The 17457-nt window shown below is 48.5% G+C and overlaps 1 protein-coding gene across 2 annotated transcripts in view; it reads left to right on the forward strand.

Annotated features, from left to right (window-relative positions):
• Positions 1 to 16982, forward strand: part of LIME1 (Lck interacting transmembrane adaptor 1) — a 44475-nt gene extending 27493 nt beyond the window's left edge. For both annotated transcript variants that reach the window (XM_063959166.1, XM_063959167.1), the window contains 3 exons: positions 14335 to 14422; positions 14887 to 15212; positions 16746 to 16982. In XM_063959166.1, coding sequence (XP_063815236.1) covers positions 14335 to 14422; positions 14887 to 15212; positions 16746 to 16919 — 588 coding nt within the window. In that variant the 3' untranslated portion in view covers positions 16920 to 16982. The remainder of the gene's footprint in view (positions 1 to 14334; positions 14423 to 14886; positions 15213 to 16745) is intronic.
• The last annotated feature ends 475 nt before the right edge of the window (positions 16983 to 17457 follow it).

Consider the following 17457-nt stretch of genomic DNA (forward strand, 5'->3'; position numbering starts at 1 on the left):
AAGAGTATCAGATTTAGGGGCATTATCATGTCGTTCCCCATTTCTGATTTCTCTTACGTCCTAGAGGATGCTGGGGACTCCGTAAGGACCATGGGGTATAGACGGGCTCCGCAGGAGACATGGGCACCTAAAAGAACTTTCTAGTATGGTGTGCACTGGCTCCTCCCTCTATGCCCCTCCTCCAGACCTCAGTTAGATCTTGTGCCCAGAGGAGATAGGGTGCATTACAGGGAGCTCTCCTGAGTTTTCTGTTAAAAAAATTTTGTTAGGTTTTTTATTTTCAGGGAGCTCTGCTGGCAACAGACTCCCTGCATCGTGGGACTGAGGGGAGAGAAGCAGACCCACTTAAGAGTTAAGGGCTCTGCTTCTTAGGCTACTGGACACCATTAGCTCCAGAGGGAGTCGGAAAACACAGGTCTCACCCTGGGGTTCGTCCCGGAGCCGCGCCGCCATCCTCCTCACAGATGCCGGAAAAAAGAAGCCGGGTGAGTATGTCAGACATAAGAAGACATCAGGCAGCAGAAGACTTCAGATCTTCATGAGGTAAGCGCGCAGCAGGAAGCTGCGCGCCATTGCTCCCACACTTACACACACACACACACACGGCACTGATGGATGCAGGGCGCAGGGGGGGGGGCGCCCTGGGCAGCAATAAACCTCGTTTTAGGCAAAAAGTATGTAGTTAGGCTGCAGAGGCAGTAAACTATGGATTTTTTCAAATTCACGAGCGGGACCGAAGTCCGCTGCGCGAGGGGGCGGAGTTTGATCCCTCAGCACTAACCAGCGCCATTTTCTCCACAGAGGCTGCAGAGAACGCTGGCTCCCTGGACTCTCCCCTGCTGAGCATCAGAGGGCTGAAAAAAAGAGAGGGGGGCACATAATTAAGGCGCAGTGAGTGGGGAAATCTATATACATTTATATATATATATATATAAAAGCGCTATCTGGTTGTTGTTTTTTCCTGGGTCAGTTTGCGCTGGTGTGTGCTGGCATACTCTCTCTCTGTCTCTCCAAAGGGCCTTCTTTAGGGAATTGTCCCATTATAGTGTTATCCCAGTGTGTGTGGGGTGTCGGTACGTGTGTCGGCATGTCTGAAACGGAAGGCTTATCCAAAGAGGAGGTGGAACAGATGAGTGGTGTGTCTCAGTCGGCGGTGCCGACTCAGGATTGGATGGATATGTGGCATATGTTAAATGCTAGTGTAGCTTCACTGCATAAAAGACTGGACAAAGCAGAGTCCAGTGCGTCGGCAGGTAATCAATCTACGGATTATACCGACTCACAGGACCCGTCGGGGTCTCAGAAACGTCCCTTCTCACAAATAAGGGACACAGATACCGACACGGACTCTGATTCCAGTGTCGACTATGATGAAGCAAGATTGCACCCCAGGGTGACAAAAAGTATTCAGTGCATGATTATTGCAATAAAAGATGTTACATATCACTGATGAGCCCTCGGTGCCCGACACGAGGATACACATGTTTAAGGGAAAGAAACAAGTTATAAACTTTCCTCCTTCCCATGAAATTAATGAGTTATGTGAAAAAGCATGGGAAACTCCAGATAAGAAACTGCAGATTCCCAAAAGGGTTTTTATGGCGTACCCTTTCCCTACACAGGACAGGGTACGTTGGGAATCCTCTCCCACAGTGGACAAAGCCTTAACACGCCTTTCGAAGAAGGTGGCGCTACCGTCCCCTGACACAGCGGCCTACAAGGATCCTGCGGACCGCAGGCAAGAGACTACACTAAAGTCTATCTACACTCATACTGGTACTTTGCTTAGACCGGCAATTGCGTCGGCATGGGTATGTAGTGCAGTAGCAGCTTGGACGGATACACTGTCAGCTGACCTTGATACCCTAGATAGGGATACAATTTTGTTAACATTAGCTCATATTAAGGACGCAGTCTTATATATGAGGGACGCTCAAAGAGACATTGGGTTACTGGGTTCAAGAGCTAATGCTATGGCTATTTCGGCAAGAAGAGCCTTATGGATCCGCCAATGGACGGGGGATGCAGACTCAAAAAGGCATATGGAGGTTTTACCTTACAAAGGTGATGTATTGTTTGGGGATGGCCTCGCGGACTTGATCTCTACAGCTACCGCGGGTAAGTCGACCTTTTTACCTTTTGTTCCCCAACAGCAAAAGAAACCCCCACAATATCAGATGCAGTCCTTTCGGTCGCATAGATCCAGAAGAGGTCGGGGCTCCTCTTTCCTCGTCAGAGGTAAGGGTAGAGGCAAGAGGACACCTGCTGCGGCTGGTTCCCAAGAGCAGAAGTCCTCCCCGGCTTCCGTTAAGTCTACCACATGACGCTGGGGCTCCCCTGCGGGAGTCTGCACAGGTGGGGGCACGCCTTCGACTATTCAGCCAAGTCTGGGTTCAGTCAGACGTGGACCCTTGGGTGATAGAAATAGTCTCCCAGGGCTACAAGCTGGAATTTGAAGAAAGGTGCCCCCACGCCGATTTTTCAAGTCGGCCTTACCAGCTTCTACACCAGAGCGGGAAGTAGTGCTAGCTGCAATTCAAATGCTGTGTCAACAGCGAGTGATTATCAGGGTTCCCCTGAGCCAACAGGGAAAAGGGTATTATTCAACCCTATTTGTGGTTCCGAAGCCGGATGGTTCGGTAAGGCCCATTTTAAACCTAAAATCCCTGAACCTGTACCTGAAAAGATTCAAATTCAAGATGGAATCGCTCCGAGCGGTGATAGCCTGCCTGGAAGGGGGGGATTTTATGGTGTCACTGGACATAAAGGATGCTTACCTTCATGTCCCCATATATCCCTCTCATCAGGAGTACCTGAGATTCGCGGTACAGGATTGTCATTATCAGTTTCAGACGTTGCCGTTTGGGCTGTCCACGGCCCCAAGGATTTTCACCAAGATAATGGCGGAAATGATGGTGATCCTGCGCAAGCGAGGAGTCACAATTATCCCATACTTGGACGATCTCCTGATAAAAGCGAGATCAAGAGAGCAATTACTGGAGAACGTGTCACTCTCTCAGAGAGTGCTTCAACAACATGGGTGGATTCTCAATCTACCAAAGTCACAACTCGAATACCGTTCCTAGGCATGATACTGGATACGGAACAAAAGAAAGTTTTCCTCCCGTTGGAAAAAGTCCAGGACCTCCAAAACATGGTCCGAGAACTACTAAAGCCGAAAAGAGTGTCCGCTCATCAATGCACTCGGGTTCTGGGGAATATGATGGCAACTTACGAGGCCATTCCCTTCGGCAGGTTCCATGCAAGGACGTTTCAATGGGATCTTCTGGACAAATGGTCCGGGACCCATCTACAATTACATCAAAAAATAACACTGTCCCCCAGGGCCAGGGTGTCTCTTCTATGGTCGCAGGTTCGGCATTCAAGATTGGGTTCTTGTGACCACGGACGCGAGCCTCCGAGGATGGGGAGCAGTCACCCAAGGAAGAAATTTTCAGGGACTATGGTCAGACCAGGAGTCCTGTCTACACATCAACGTGTTGGAGCTAAGGGCCATATACAACGGCCTTCGACAAGCGGAGAATCTTCTTTGCAACCTACCAGTTCTGATTCAATCAGACAGTGTCACAGCAGTAGCTCATGTGAACCGCCAAGGCGGGACAAGAAGCAGAGTCGCGATGGCGGAAGCCACCAGGATTCTTCGCTGGGTGGAAAATCACGTAAGCGCTCTGTCAGCTGTCTTCATTCCGGGAGTGGACAACTGGGAAGCAGACTTCCTCAGCAGACATGATCTCCATCCAGGAGAGTGGGGACTTCATCAAGAAGTCTTTGCAGAGATAACGGGTCTCTGGGGAGTTCCTCAAATAGACATGATGGCGTCACGCCTCAACAAGAAGCTTTGGAGGTATTGTGCCAGGTCCCGGGACCCTCAGGCAATAGCAGTAGATGCTCTGGTAACGCCATAGGTGTTCCAGTCGGTCTGTGTGTTTCCTCCGCTTCCTCTCATCACAAAAGTGTTGAGGATCATAAGACGAAAAAGAGTACAGACAATACTCATTGTTCCAGACTGGACTCGAAGGGCCTGGTACTCAGATCTTCAGTAGATGCTCACAGAAGATCCTTGGCCTCTTCCTCTAAGAGAGGACCTGTTACAGCAGGGGCCCTGTCTGTTCCAAGACTTACCGCGGTTACGTTTGACGGCATGGCGGTTGAACGCCAGATCCTAGCGGAGAAGGGTATTCCGGAGGAGGTCATATCTACTCTAATAAAGGCTAGGAAGGAGGTGACGTCAAAACATTATCACCGTATCTGGCGGAAATATGTCTCTTGGTGTGAAACCAAGAATGCTCCTACGGAAGATTTTCATCTGGGTCGTTTTCTCTACTTCCTACAGACAGGAGTGGATATGGGCCTAAAGTTAGGCTCTGTTAAAGTACAGATTTCGGCTTTGTCAATATTCTTTCAGAAGGAATTGGCTTTTCTTCCAGAAGTCCAGACTTTTGTAAAAGGAGTACTGCACATCCAGCCTCCTTTTGTGCCCCCAGTGGCACCATGGGACCTGAACGTGGTGTTGCAGTTCCTTAAATCACACTGGTTTGAACCCCTTAAAACGGTGGAGTTAAAATTTCTCGCCTGGAAGGTGGTCATGTTAGCCTTGGCATCTGCGAGGCGTGTGTCAGAATTGGCGGCCTTGTCTTACAAGAGCCCTTACTTGATTTTTCATGTGGATAGAGCGGAATTGAGGACTCAATTTTTACCCAAGGTGGTGTCTTCATTTCATATGAACCAACCTATAGTGGTGCCTGTGGCTACGAGTGACTTGGAGGATTCCATGTCCCTGGATGTAGTCAGGGCCTTAAAAATGTATGTAGCCAGGACGGCTAGAATTAGGAAAACAGATGCATTGTTTGTCCTTTATGCTGCCAACAAGATTGGTGCGCCTGCTTCGAAGCAGACTATTGCTAGTTGGATCTGTAACACGATTCAGCAGGCTTATGTTACGGCTGGATTGCCGTTACCGCATTCAGTAAAGGCCCATTCCACTAGGAAGGTGGGCTCTTTTTGGGCGGCTGCCCGGGGCGTCTCGGCATTACAGCTTTGCCGAGCAGCAACTTGGTCGGGGTCAAACACTTTTGCTAAATTCTACAAATTTGATACCCTGGCTGATGAGGACCTAGCATTTGCTCAGTCGGTACTGCAGAGTCATCCGCACTCTCCCGCCCGATTGGAGCTTTGGTATAAACCCCATGGTCCTTATGGAGTCCCCAGCATCCTCTAGGACGTAAGAGAAAATAAGATTTTAAACCTACCGGTAAATCTTTTTCTCCTAGTCCGTAGAGGATGCTAGGCGCCTGTCCCAGTGCGGAAAATCTGCAAGACTTGTATATAGTTATTGCTTACATAAGGGTTATGTTACAGTTAGAATCGGTCTTGGACCGATACTGTTGTTTGTTCATACTGTTAACTGGTTAGGTGTATTCCAGGTTATATGGTATGATTGGTGTGGGCTGGTATGAATCTTGCCCTTAGATTAACAAAATCCTTTCGTCGTATTGTCCATCTCCTCTGGGCACAGTTCTCTAACTGAGGTCTGGAGGAGGGGCATAGAGGGAGGAGCCAGTGCACACCATACTAGAAAGTTCTTTTCTCTAACGTCCTAAGTGGATGCTGGGGACTCCGTAAGGACCATGGGGAATAGCGGCTCCGCAGGAGACTGGGCACATCTAAAGAAAGCTTTAGGACTAACTGGTGTGCACTGGCTCCTCCCCCTATGACCCTCCTCCAAGCCTCGGTTAGATTTCTGTGCCCGACGAGAAGGGTGCACACTAGGGGCTCTCCTGAGCTTCTTAGTGAAAGTTTTAGTTTAGGTTTGTTATTTTCAGTGAGACCTGCTGGCAACAGGCTCACTGCATCGAGGGACTAAGGGGAGAAGAAGCGAACTCACCTGCGTGCAGAGTGGATTGGGCTTCTTGGCTACTGGACATTAGCTCCAGAGGGACGATCACAGGCCCAGCCTGGATGGGTCCCGGAGCCGCGCCGCCGGCCCCCTTACAGAGCCAGAAGAGCGAAGAGGTCCGGAAAAATCGGCGGCAGAAGACGTTCCTGTCTTCAATAAGGTAGCGCACAGCACTGCAGCTGTGCGCCATTGCTCTCAGCACACTTCATACTCCGGTCACTGAGGGTGCAGGGCGCTGGGGGGGGCGCCCTGAGACACAATAAAACATGATAAAAATACCTTACATGGCAAAAAATACATCACATATAGCTCCTGGGCTATATGGATGCATTTAACCCCTGCCAGAATATACAGAAAAACGGGTGATAAGGCCGCCGAAAAGGGGGCGGAGCCTATCTCCTCAGCACACTGGCGCCATTTTCCCTCACAGCTCAGTTGGAGGGAAGCTCCCTGGCTCTTCCCTGCAGTCACTACACTACAGAAAGGGTTAAAAAAAAGAGAATGGGGCACTAATTAGGCGCAGTATTAGAACATACAGCAGCTATAAGGGGAAAAACACTTATATAAGGTTATCCCTGTATATATATATAGCGCTTTGGTATGTGCTGGCATACTCTCCCTCTGTCTCCCCAAAGGGCTAGTGGGGTCCTGAGTGGATGTACTGTTGAAAATTGCGTGACAGTGTCAGCTCTGTATAAAAAAACAGTGGTTGACATGAGACAGCCGGCTACTCAGCTTGTGCCTGTCCAGACGTCTCATAGGCCGTCAGGGGCTCTAAAGCGCCCGTTACCTCAGATGGCAGATACAGACGCCGACACGGATACTGACTCCTGTGTCGACGGTGAAGACACAACCGTGATTTCCAGTAGGGCCACACGTTACATGATTGAGACAATGGAAAATGTTTTATACATTTCTGATAATACGAGTACCACCAAAAAGGGGTATTATGTTCGGTGAGGGAAAAAACTACCTGTAGTTGTCCTGAATCTGAGAAATAAAATGTGTGATGATGCGTGGGTTTCCCCCCGATAACAATTGATAATTTCTTAAAAAGTATTGGCTGTATACCCTTTCCCGCCAGAGGTTAGGGTGCGTTGGGAAACACCCCCTAGGGGGGATAAGGCGCTCACACGCTTGTAAGAACAAGGGCTCTACCCTCTCATGAGATGGCCGCCCTTAAGGATCCTGCTGATAGAAAGCAGGAGGGTATCCAAAAATGTATTCACACACATACTGGTGCTATACTGCGACCAGCAATCGCCTCAGCCTGGAGGTGCAGTGCTGGGTTGGCATGGTCGGATTCCCTGACTGGAAATATTGATATCCTAGATAAGGATAGTATATTATTGCCTATAGAGCATTTAAAAGATGCATTTCTATATATGCAGGATGCACAGCGGAATAATTGCCGACTGGCATCAAGTATAAGTGCGTTGTCCAATTCTACCAGTAAAATGGTCAGGTGATGCGGATTCCAAACGGCATTTGGAAGTATTGCCTTTGAAAGGGGACATTTGGGGTCGGTCTTTTAGACCTGGTGGCCACGGCAACAACTGGGAAATCCACGTTTGTACCCCAGGTCGCCTCTCAAAATAAGACGCCGTATTATCAGGCGCAGTCCTTTGTTGGCAAGCGGACAAAAGGTTCCTCTTTTCTGCTCGTGACAGAGGGAGAGGAAAAAGGCTGAAGAGATTACCCAGTTCCCAGGAACAGAAATCCTTTCCCGCCTCTGCAAAGCCCTCAGTATGACGCTAGGGCCTTACAAGCTCAGGCACAGTGGGGGCCCGTTCTCAATGAATTTCAGTGCGCAGTGGGCTCACTCGCAAGTAGACCCCTGGATCCTTCAGGTAATATCTCAAGGGTACATATTGAAATTCGAGACGTCTCCCCCTCGCCGTTTCCAAAAGTCGGCTTTACCGACGTCTCCCTCTGACAGGGAGGCAGTTTTGGAAGCCATTCACAAGCTGTATTCCCAGCAGGTGATAATCAAGGTACCCCTCCTGCAACAGGGAACGGGGTATTATTCCACACTATTGTGGTACCGAAGCCAGACGGCTCGGTGAGACCGATTCTAAATCTAAAATCTTTGAACACTTACATACAGAGGTTCAAATTCAAGATTGAGTCACTCAGAGCAGTGATTGCGAACCTGGAAGAAGGGGACTACATGATGTCTCGGGACATCAAGGATGCTTACCTTCATGTCAAAATTTACCCTTCTCACCAAGGGTACCTCAGGTTATGGTACAGAACTGTCACTATCAGTTCAGACGCTGCCGTAGGGATGGTCCACGACACCCCGGGTCTTTACCAAGGTAATGGCCGAAATGATATCCCTTCGAAGGAAGGGAATTTTAGTTATCCCTTACTTGGACGATTCCCTGATAAGGGTAAGATCCAGGGAACAGTTGGAAGTCGGTGTAGCACTATCTCAGGTAGTGTTGCGGCAGCACGATTGGATTCTCAATATTCCAAAATCGCAGCTGGTTCCGACGACTTGTCTTCTGTTTCCTAGGGATGTTCCTGGACACAGTCCAGAAAAAAGGTGTTTCTCCCGGAAGAGAAAGCCAGGGAGTTATCCGAGCTAGTCAGGAACCTCCTAAAATCGAACCAAGTCTCAGTGCATCAATGCACAAGGGTTCTGGGTAAAAATGGTGGCTTCCTACGAAGCAATCCCATTCGTTAGATTCCACGCAAGAACTTTCCAGTGGAACCTACTGGAAAAATGGTCCGGGTCGCATTTTCAGATGCATCAGCGGATAACCCTGTCACCAAGGACAAGGGTATCCATCCTGTGGTGGTTGCAGAGTGCTCATCTTCTAGAGGGCCGCAGATTCGGCATTCAGGACTGGGTCCTGGTGACCACGGATGCCAGCCTGCGAGGCTGGGGAGCAGTCACACAGGGAAGGAATATCCAGGGCTTAGGGTCAAGCCTGGATACATCACTTCACATAAATATCCTGAAGCTAAGGGCCATTTACAATGCTCTAAGCTTAGCAAGACCTCTGCTTCAAGGTCAGCCGGTATTGATCCAGTCGGACAACATCATGGCAGTCACCCACGTAAACAGACAGGGTGGCACAAGAAGCAGGAGGGCAATGGCAGAAGCTGCAGGGATTCTTCGCTGGGCGGAAAATCATGTGATAGCACTGTCAACAGTATTCATTCCGGGAGTGGACAACTGGGAAGCAGACTTCCTCAGCACGACCTCCACCCGGGAGAGTGGGGACTTCACCCAGAAGTCGTCCACATGATTAAAAAACTCGACAGGTATTGCGCCAGGTCAAGAGACCCTCAGGCAATAGTTGTAGACGCTCTGGTAACACCGTGGGTGTACCAGTCAGTGTATGTGTTCCCTCCTCTGCCTCTCATACCCAAGGTACTGAGATTGATAAGATGGAGAGGAGAAAGCACTATATTCGTGGCTCCGGATTGGCCAAGAAGGACTTGGTAACCGGAACTTCAAGAGATGCTCACGGAGGATCCGTGGCCTCTACCTCTAAGAAGGGACCTGCTCCAGCAAGGACCCTGTCTGTTCCAAGACTTACCGCGGCTGCGTTTGACGGCATGGCGGTTGAACGCTGGATCCTGAAGGAAAAAAGGCATTCCGGATGAAGTCATCCCTATCCTGATCAAAGCCAGGAAGGATGTAACCGCAAAAACATTATCACCGCAATTGGCGAAAATATGTTGCGTGGTGCGAGGCCAGTAAGGCCCGACGGAGGAAATTCAACTGGGTCGATTCCTACATTTCCTGCAAACAGGAGTGTCTATGGGCCTGAAATTGGGGTCCATTAAGGTTCAAATTTCGGCCCTGTCAATTTTCTTCCAAAAAGAACTAGCTTCAGTCCCTGAAGTTCAGACGTTTGTAAAAGGGGTACTGCATATACAGCCTCCTTTTGTGCCTCCAGTGGCACTTTGGGATCTCAATGTAGTTTTGGGTTCCAAAAGTCACATTGGTTTGAACCACTTAAATCTGTGGAGTTAAAATATCTCACATGGGAAGTGGTCATGCTGTTGGCCCTGGCCTGGGCCAGGCGCGTGTCAGAATTGGCGGCTTTATCCTGAAAAAGCCCTTATCTGATTTTCCATTCGGACAGGGCGGAATTGAGGACTCGTCCTCAGTTTCTCCCTTAGGTGGTTTCAGCGTCTCACCTGAACCAACCTATTGGTGGTGCCTGCGGCTACTAGGGACTTGGAGGCCTCCAAGTTGCTAGACGTTGTCAGTGCCCTGAAAATATATGTTTCCAGGACGGCTGGAGTCAGGAAATCTGACTCGCTGTTTATCCTGTGTGCACCCAACAAGCTGGGTGCTCCTGCTTCTAAGCAGACTATTGCTCGTTGGATTTGTAGTACAATTCAGCTTGCACATTCTGTGGCAGGCCTGCCACAGCCAAAAATCTGTAAATGCCCACTCCACAAGGAAGGTGGGCTCATCTTGGGCGGCTGCCCGAGGGGTCTCGGCTTTACAACTTTGCCGAGCAGCTACTTGGTCAGGAGCAAATACGTTTGTAAAATTCTACAAAATTGATATCCTGGCTGAGAAGGACCTGGAGTTCTCTCATTTGGTGCTGCAGAGTCATCCGCACTCTCCCGCCCGTTTGGGAGCTTTGGTATAATCCCCATGGTCCTTACGGAGTCCCCAGCATCCACTTAGGACGTTAGAGAAAATAAGAATTTACTTACCGATAATTCTATTTCTCATAGTCCGTAGTGGATGCTGGGCGCCCATCCCAAGTGCGGATTGTCTGCAATACTTGTACATAGTTATTGTTACAAAAATCGGGTTATTATTGTTGTGAGCCATCTTTCAGAGGCTCCTCTGTTATCATGCTGTTAACTGGGTTCAGATCACAGGTTATACGGTGTGATTGGTGTGGCTGGTATGAGTCTTACCCGGGATTCAAAATCCTTCCTTATTGTGTACGCTCGTCCGGGCACAGTATCCTAACTGAGGCTTGGAGGAGGGTCATAGGGGGAGGAGCCAGTGCACACCAGTTAGTCCTAAAGCTTTCTTTAGATGTGCCCAGTCTCCTGCGGATCCGCTATTCCCCATGGTCCTTACGGAGTCCCCAGCATCCACTACGGACTATGAGAAATAGAATTATCGATAAGTAAATTCTTATTTTAGGTGCCCATGTCTCCTGCGGAGCCCGTCTATACCCCATGGTCCTTACGGAGTCCCCAGCATCCTCTACGGACTAGGAGAAAAAGATTTACCGGTAGGTTTAAAATCTTATTTTTTTTTTTTTATCCAGATAAAGCAGTTCTCAGAACTAGATCTGGGTATCTTCCGAAGGTGGTGTCTAAATTCCACCTTTATGAAGAAATTGTAGTTCTGGGCCTTTCTGTGGGAGATGCATCGCTGGACGTGGTCCGTGCATTAAGGATCTACATGGATCGTACTAGTGCCATCAGAAAGACAGATTCTTTTTTCATTCTCTTCGGATTTCACAAGAGAGGATGGCCTGCTGATAAGCAGACACTGGCAAGATGGCTTCGGATGACTATTTCAGAAGTATATTCTTAGGCTGATCTCCCTGTTCTGGCTAATGTCTCTGCTCACTCTACTCGTAAGGTAGGTCCATCATGGGCAGCACAACGTAGTGTTTTAGCAGAACAGATATGTAAGGCAGCCACATGGTCTTCCATTAACACATTCATTAGACATTATGCCATGGATATCTTTGCCTCTCATGACGCTGAATTTGGGCGAAGGATTCTCCTGTCCAATCAGGAGCGTCCCCACCACTAAATTGCTTTGGGAAATCCCATTGTTATTCTGTGGATAACCTGTGGACCCTGCCGGAGAAATATATGTTATGGTAAGAACTTACCGTTGATAACGGTATTTCTCCGAAGTCTACAGGATCCATAGGGATCCCACCGTGACGCACCTGATTTGAGGATCCTTTTACTCACTAACCTCTTCCTTCTTGTACGGAAGGGTGTGCATGTGTGTTCTTATCGCCTGATTAGGTATATCTATGATGCTCCTGCCTTGAGCTTTGGAATACAACTGATTTGCCTGAGCCAGGAGGCGGGGATATATGGACAGGCCCGTTGCATGCTGGGAGACCGGAAAGCTTTGACCGATTGGTACAAATCCGCTGTCGCTTTATCATATCCCATTGTTATCCTGTGGATCCTGTGGACTTAGGAGAAATACCGTTATCGACAGTAAGTTCTTACCATAATGTATATATTTTACTTTTCCTGTAAGTGGGGGTGGATATGGGCCTACGTTTAGGCTCGATCAAAGTCCAGATTTCGGTGCTCTCCATTTTCTACCAAAAACAACTTGCCCTGTTGCCAGAAGTACAGACTTTCCTACAGGGAGTTCTTCATATACAACTGTCCTTTGTACCTCCCACGGCTCCATGGGACCTCAATGTGGTTCTGTCCTTTCTCCAATCGGACTGGTTTGAACCCTTACATAGGGTGGAGTTGAAATTTCTCACCTGGAAGATGGTAATGTCATTGGCTTTAGCGTCTGCCAGCGGGTCTCGGAATTAGGGTCCTTATCCTGTAAGGGGTGGTATTCATGTGACCGGCAGTCTGCTGACCGACAGTCACATGACCTCCTCCATCGTCCCGAAGGCTCGCTATCCCGATGGTCGGCATGCCGACCGACAGGGACTATTTCCACTCGTGGGTGTCCACGACACCCATAGAGTGGGAATAGAACCCGTGGCGACCGCAGGTCGCCACCGAGCCCGCAGCGTGTCGAGCGCAGCGAGCCCGCAAGGGGCTTGCTGCACTCGCCCCTCCCCGCCGGGATCCCGGCGTCGGTAAGCTGACCGCCGGTCAGCCATACTACACCCCCTGTAAGAGCCCTTTGATTTTTTATGAAGACAGGGCGGGACTAACTACCCGTGTTATCTGACGCTTCCGTTGACCCTGAGACCTTGGATGTGGTCAGGGCTCTGAAGATTTATGTCAGAAGGATGGCCCGTCATCGGAAATCTGACTCGCTGGTTGTCCTTTATGATGCCTGGGCGGCTGCCTGGGGTGTGTCGGCCCTGCAGTTGTGCCGAGCTGCTACTTGGTCTGGTTCGAACACTTTTGTGAAATTCTATAGGTTTGATACCTTCGCCAAGAACCTTTCAGTTTGCTCAGGCGGTTTTACAGGGATCTCAGCACTCTCCCCATGGTACTAAAGTACAAGACCCCAGTATCCACTAGGACGTAAGAGAAAATAGTAATTTAATACCTACCGGTAATTCCTTTTCTTCTAGTCCGTAGTGGATACTGGGCGCCCGCCTCAGTGCTTCGTTCCTGCTTACCTGTGTAAGTATTTGGTTGGACCAACATTGCGGTCCCACTATGTTGTTGGGATAGCTGTGCTTTCCAGGTTAGTTTGGGGTTGCTATCCTCTGTTCTGGTTAGCGCCCACCATTCGTTTATGGTTGTGTGTTGGCTTATTGCCTCACCGCTGTTGTATTGTTCTTCTCTCATATTATGTCCGTCTCCTCGGGCAAAGTTTTCCTAGACTGAGTCTGGTAGGAGGGGCATAGAGGGGAGGAGCCAGCACACACATACACATACACACTAAAAGTTTTAAAGTTCCAGGCTCCAGTGGACCCGATCTATACCCCTTGGTACTAAAGTACAAGACCACAGTATCCACTACGGACTAGGGCCCTCATTCCGAGTTGTTCGCTCGCAAGCTGCTTTTAGCAGCTTTGCACACGCTAAGCCGCCGCCTACTGGGAGTGAATCTTAGCTTATCAAATTGCGAACGAAAGATTAGCAGAATTGTGAATAGACACTTCTTAGCAGTTTCTGAGTAGCTCCACACTTACTCGGCAACTGCGATCAGTTCAGTCAGTTTCGTTCCTGGTTTGACGTCACAAACACTTCCAGCGTTCGCCCAGACACTCCCCCGTTTCTTCAGACACTCCCGCGTTTTTCCCAGAAACGGCAGCGTTTTTTCACACACACCCATAAAACGGCCAGTTTCCGCCCAGAAACACCCACTTCCTGTCAATCACATTACGATCACCAGAACGAAGAAAAATCCTCGTAATGCCGTGAGTAAAATTCCTAACTGCATAGCAAATTTACTTGGCGCAGTCGCAGTGCGAACATTGCGCATGCGCAATTAGCGGAAAATCGCTGCAATGCGAAGAAAATTACGGAGCGAACAACTCGGAATGACCACCCAGGAGAAAAGGAATTACCGGTAGGTATTAAATTCCACATTTTTGCACATCTTGTTAACTTATGCATCTGCCTCGCAATGTGCAAAGATGTTGTGCACTGCCCTGATTCCTATATCTGCTCAACTTTGTCTACACAACATCTTGCTGTAGATTGATGACCGTGTGTTTCTTTAAACTAGTGGGTAGTTTCTGTTGTAATGAGTGTACAACACAATCATCATTTGCAATATGGACACATCTCTCTTACAGACACTGCTTCGTCAGACTCAACTGCGATCACTCAGCAAGTCTGACACTAAGCTGCATGAGATCCAGAGGCCACGACCAGGAGACTCCCGTGAGTGAAAGTCTAGCGTTTTTACACCGAGAGGCCGTCCCTATACCTGGTGCCCTACCATGCCATCTCTCTGACAATTTGAACAAATAAAAATGTCACATGCGCAGAAGATGGCAAAGTCTCTGTCACCATGCCAGAGTCTTTGGGATCTCCTGTGCTGGTGCACTTTTTCTGAAGACCTTGCTGGAAATGTGGCGTCACCAGTATGGGGGAAGCCACAGTGAATATCTGTTCTGTATCAGGGTGTGCAGCAAGTGGCCTCATTAACCCATCTGCCCACACTGCACAGTATGCCACTTCACAGCAATTTTTTCCACCTCTACTTAGGTACTGATATCCTGACGGTACTCTTGTATTTCTAAAATGATGGCTTTTATGTGCTAGTAATTTTGCACACTATGTACATTACATAACCTGAGACTGTGTGGTAAGTGGTCAAGCTAAACATTGTTTTGTTTCTCCAGATCTGCGGCCTGTCAGTATGGACCAACTGTACCACTCTCCACAATGGCAGGTCCAAATTGCTCCGAATGGTGATGATGCTACGTACTCCAACTTGAACTACAACCCCCAGCCCCCCCAGAACTCTCTGTATGAATGTGTGGGATCACGAGAAGAGATGGAGAGTTCCCTAAGTGAATCTCAAGTCAATGCTGTGACTGCAGAGTATGCCTGTGTGCGAAAGGTCAAGAAAGGCGGAAACCAGGTGGCCCAGGAACCCAGAGATGAGAAAATATCATCACCGCCATCTGAGGGTATCTGTCTTCCTAACAGACCAGAGGGGTTCAGAGTAAGTAAACCTTAAATGCCAATTCTCCTGGATTTCTGGATGTCCTTCCAGACTCCAGAGAGTTTGCAATACTGTAATGAGGAAGAAGTGAGCATAACATGATGATTCACTTTGTGCCATCAGAGTGTGCCCACCGCTGCGTTATAGTGCAGAACTCATAACGGAGTATTGGCCATGCAGCGGTCGGATGACCGTGATTATGCAAGTTGCACCAACCCACCCAAACTGACTTTTACACCTCTCTCCGCATCTCCTAATTTATAAACACAGAACCCACACTACCTGCAAATCCAATTCTATCCCTTTTCTTCCCTTTTTATTGAAAAACAAAATAAAAAATAGTATGATAGTTTATGTTGAGATTTGAATGCAACCTACAATAGATTGTATAGTAGTGCCATTAGCGCCCACTATAAGGAACAACCTCCACTCACCCTATCAAAAATATGCTTGATGTGACACTACACTTACACATTATAAGTGGAGCCGTCGCCTACATAACTTGGGGGGTTTATGTGGGTTAACTACTCTCCTTTGCCTGTCCTTGTCTATACTTCTGGAACCTACATATTGGGAAGTATATACATATACAAAGCAATTATACATGGCAACGTGTCTGTGCTCTGAACTATTTTTCTTCTACCAGCACTATATTTCTTATAGTCAGACATCATTTGATATTATAGTTTATTTATATGAAAACATCAGGGTTCTGTGGCACCATATAAAGAGGAAAGACTAAACCACAAATTTCCATATAGTAACTGCATCATGTCCCCACACCGTGTGGCAGGTAAATACTCTGTGGGATTCACCTGTTCTATCGAGACTCGAAAAGTCTCCCCTTATTTGGTCATTTCCTTGACATTCTGGGAGAGAAAGAAACTATAGCTAACCCTCTTTGCCAGAGCACAATGCCTTGAGTTAGCTGTGCAGTATAAAATAAAACTTAGAAAAAGTGTTAACTTTAATATATTATAAACTCCAACCTTCAAATTTTCCTAACAGGTCTTGTCTTCTTGATTTCTGTATGATGAAACAGGTGGGGTAATATCTGACCCACCAAGTAAAGAAATCCTTAAAACATGGGCAGTTGGGGATACTTATGGATTAGTGTTGAGAACCCCTGCTATATAAATGAGCACTTAACCTTCTGTAGCCAATAAGCATATGCTCTTCCATGTTTGGTATGGGTGGTCTTCAGTATGCCGGCAGTCGGGCTCCCGGCGACCAGCATACCGGCGCCGGGAGACCGACAGCCGGCATACCGACACTTATTCTCCCTTGTGGGGGTCCACGACCCCCCTGGAGGGAGAATAAAATAGTGTAGCGCGCCACCGTGCCCGTGGCGAGCGCAGCGAGCCCGCAAGGGGCTCATTTGCGCTTGCCACACTGTCGGTAAGCCGGCGGCCGGCTTCCCGGCGCCGGTATGCTGGTCGCCGGGAGGCCGGCCGCCGGCAGATCGTAGTGAACCCGTTTGGTATACCATCTTAATAAGAAGGCTTGCTGATGGTTATTTTTCTTGTCTTGCAGCTTGAGGACATGTACTCCAAAGTACACAAGAAAAAGAAGCAAGTGGGAAGAGAGAACACTCAGGGTTCAATAAACATGCGTCCTGAATGCATTTTAAAGCCAAAGTTCCCAACTCTGCAACCTGAAGAGAATTTGTATGAAAGCATATGTGAGATGAACAACCATTCCGAGTAGTCTGCCAGAACTCAGGGGCCTAACTTAGGTATCCGGACTCCAGGTCGACAGCACAAAGGTCGACACTCCTTAGGTCGATGCCAATTGGTCGACACACCTTAGGTCGACATGGACAAAAGGTCGACATGGACAAAAGGTCGACATGGAAAAAAGGTCGACATGAGTTTTTCACGCTTTTTTTCTTTTTTTTGAACCTTTTCATACTTAATGATCCACGTGGACTACGATTGGAACGGTAAAGTGTGCCGAGCGAAGCGGTAGCGGAGCGAAGGCACCATGCCCGAAGCATGGCGAGCGAAGCGAGCCATGCGAGGGGACGCAGTGCACTAATTGGGGTTCCCGGTCACTCTACGAAGAAAACTACACCAAAAAAACATAAAAAACTCATGTCGATTTTTTTCCATGTCGATTTTTTTCCATGTCGACCTTGTTCCTGTCGACCTTGTTCCTGTCGACCTTGTTCCTGTCGACCTTTTGTCCATGTCGACCTAAGGTGTGTCGACCAATTGGCATCGACCTAAGGTGTCGACCTTTGTGC

Source organism: Pseudophryne corroboree, chromosome 3 (assembly GCF_028390025.1).
Source record: "Pseudophryne corroboree isolate aPseCor3 chromosome 3, aPseCor3.hap2, whole genome shotgun sequence".
Classification (NCBI taxonomy): Eukaryota; Metazoa; Chordata; class Amphibia; order Anura; family Myobatrachidae; genus Pseudophryne; species Pseudophryne corroboree.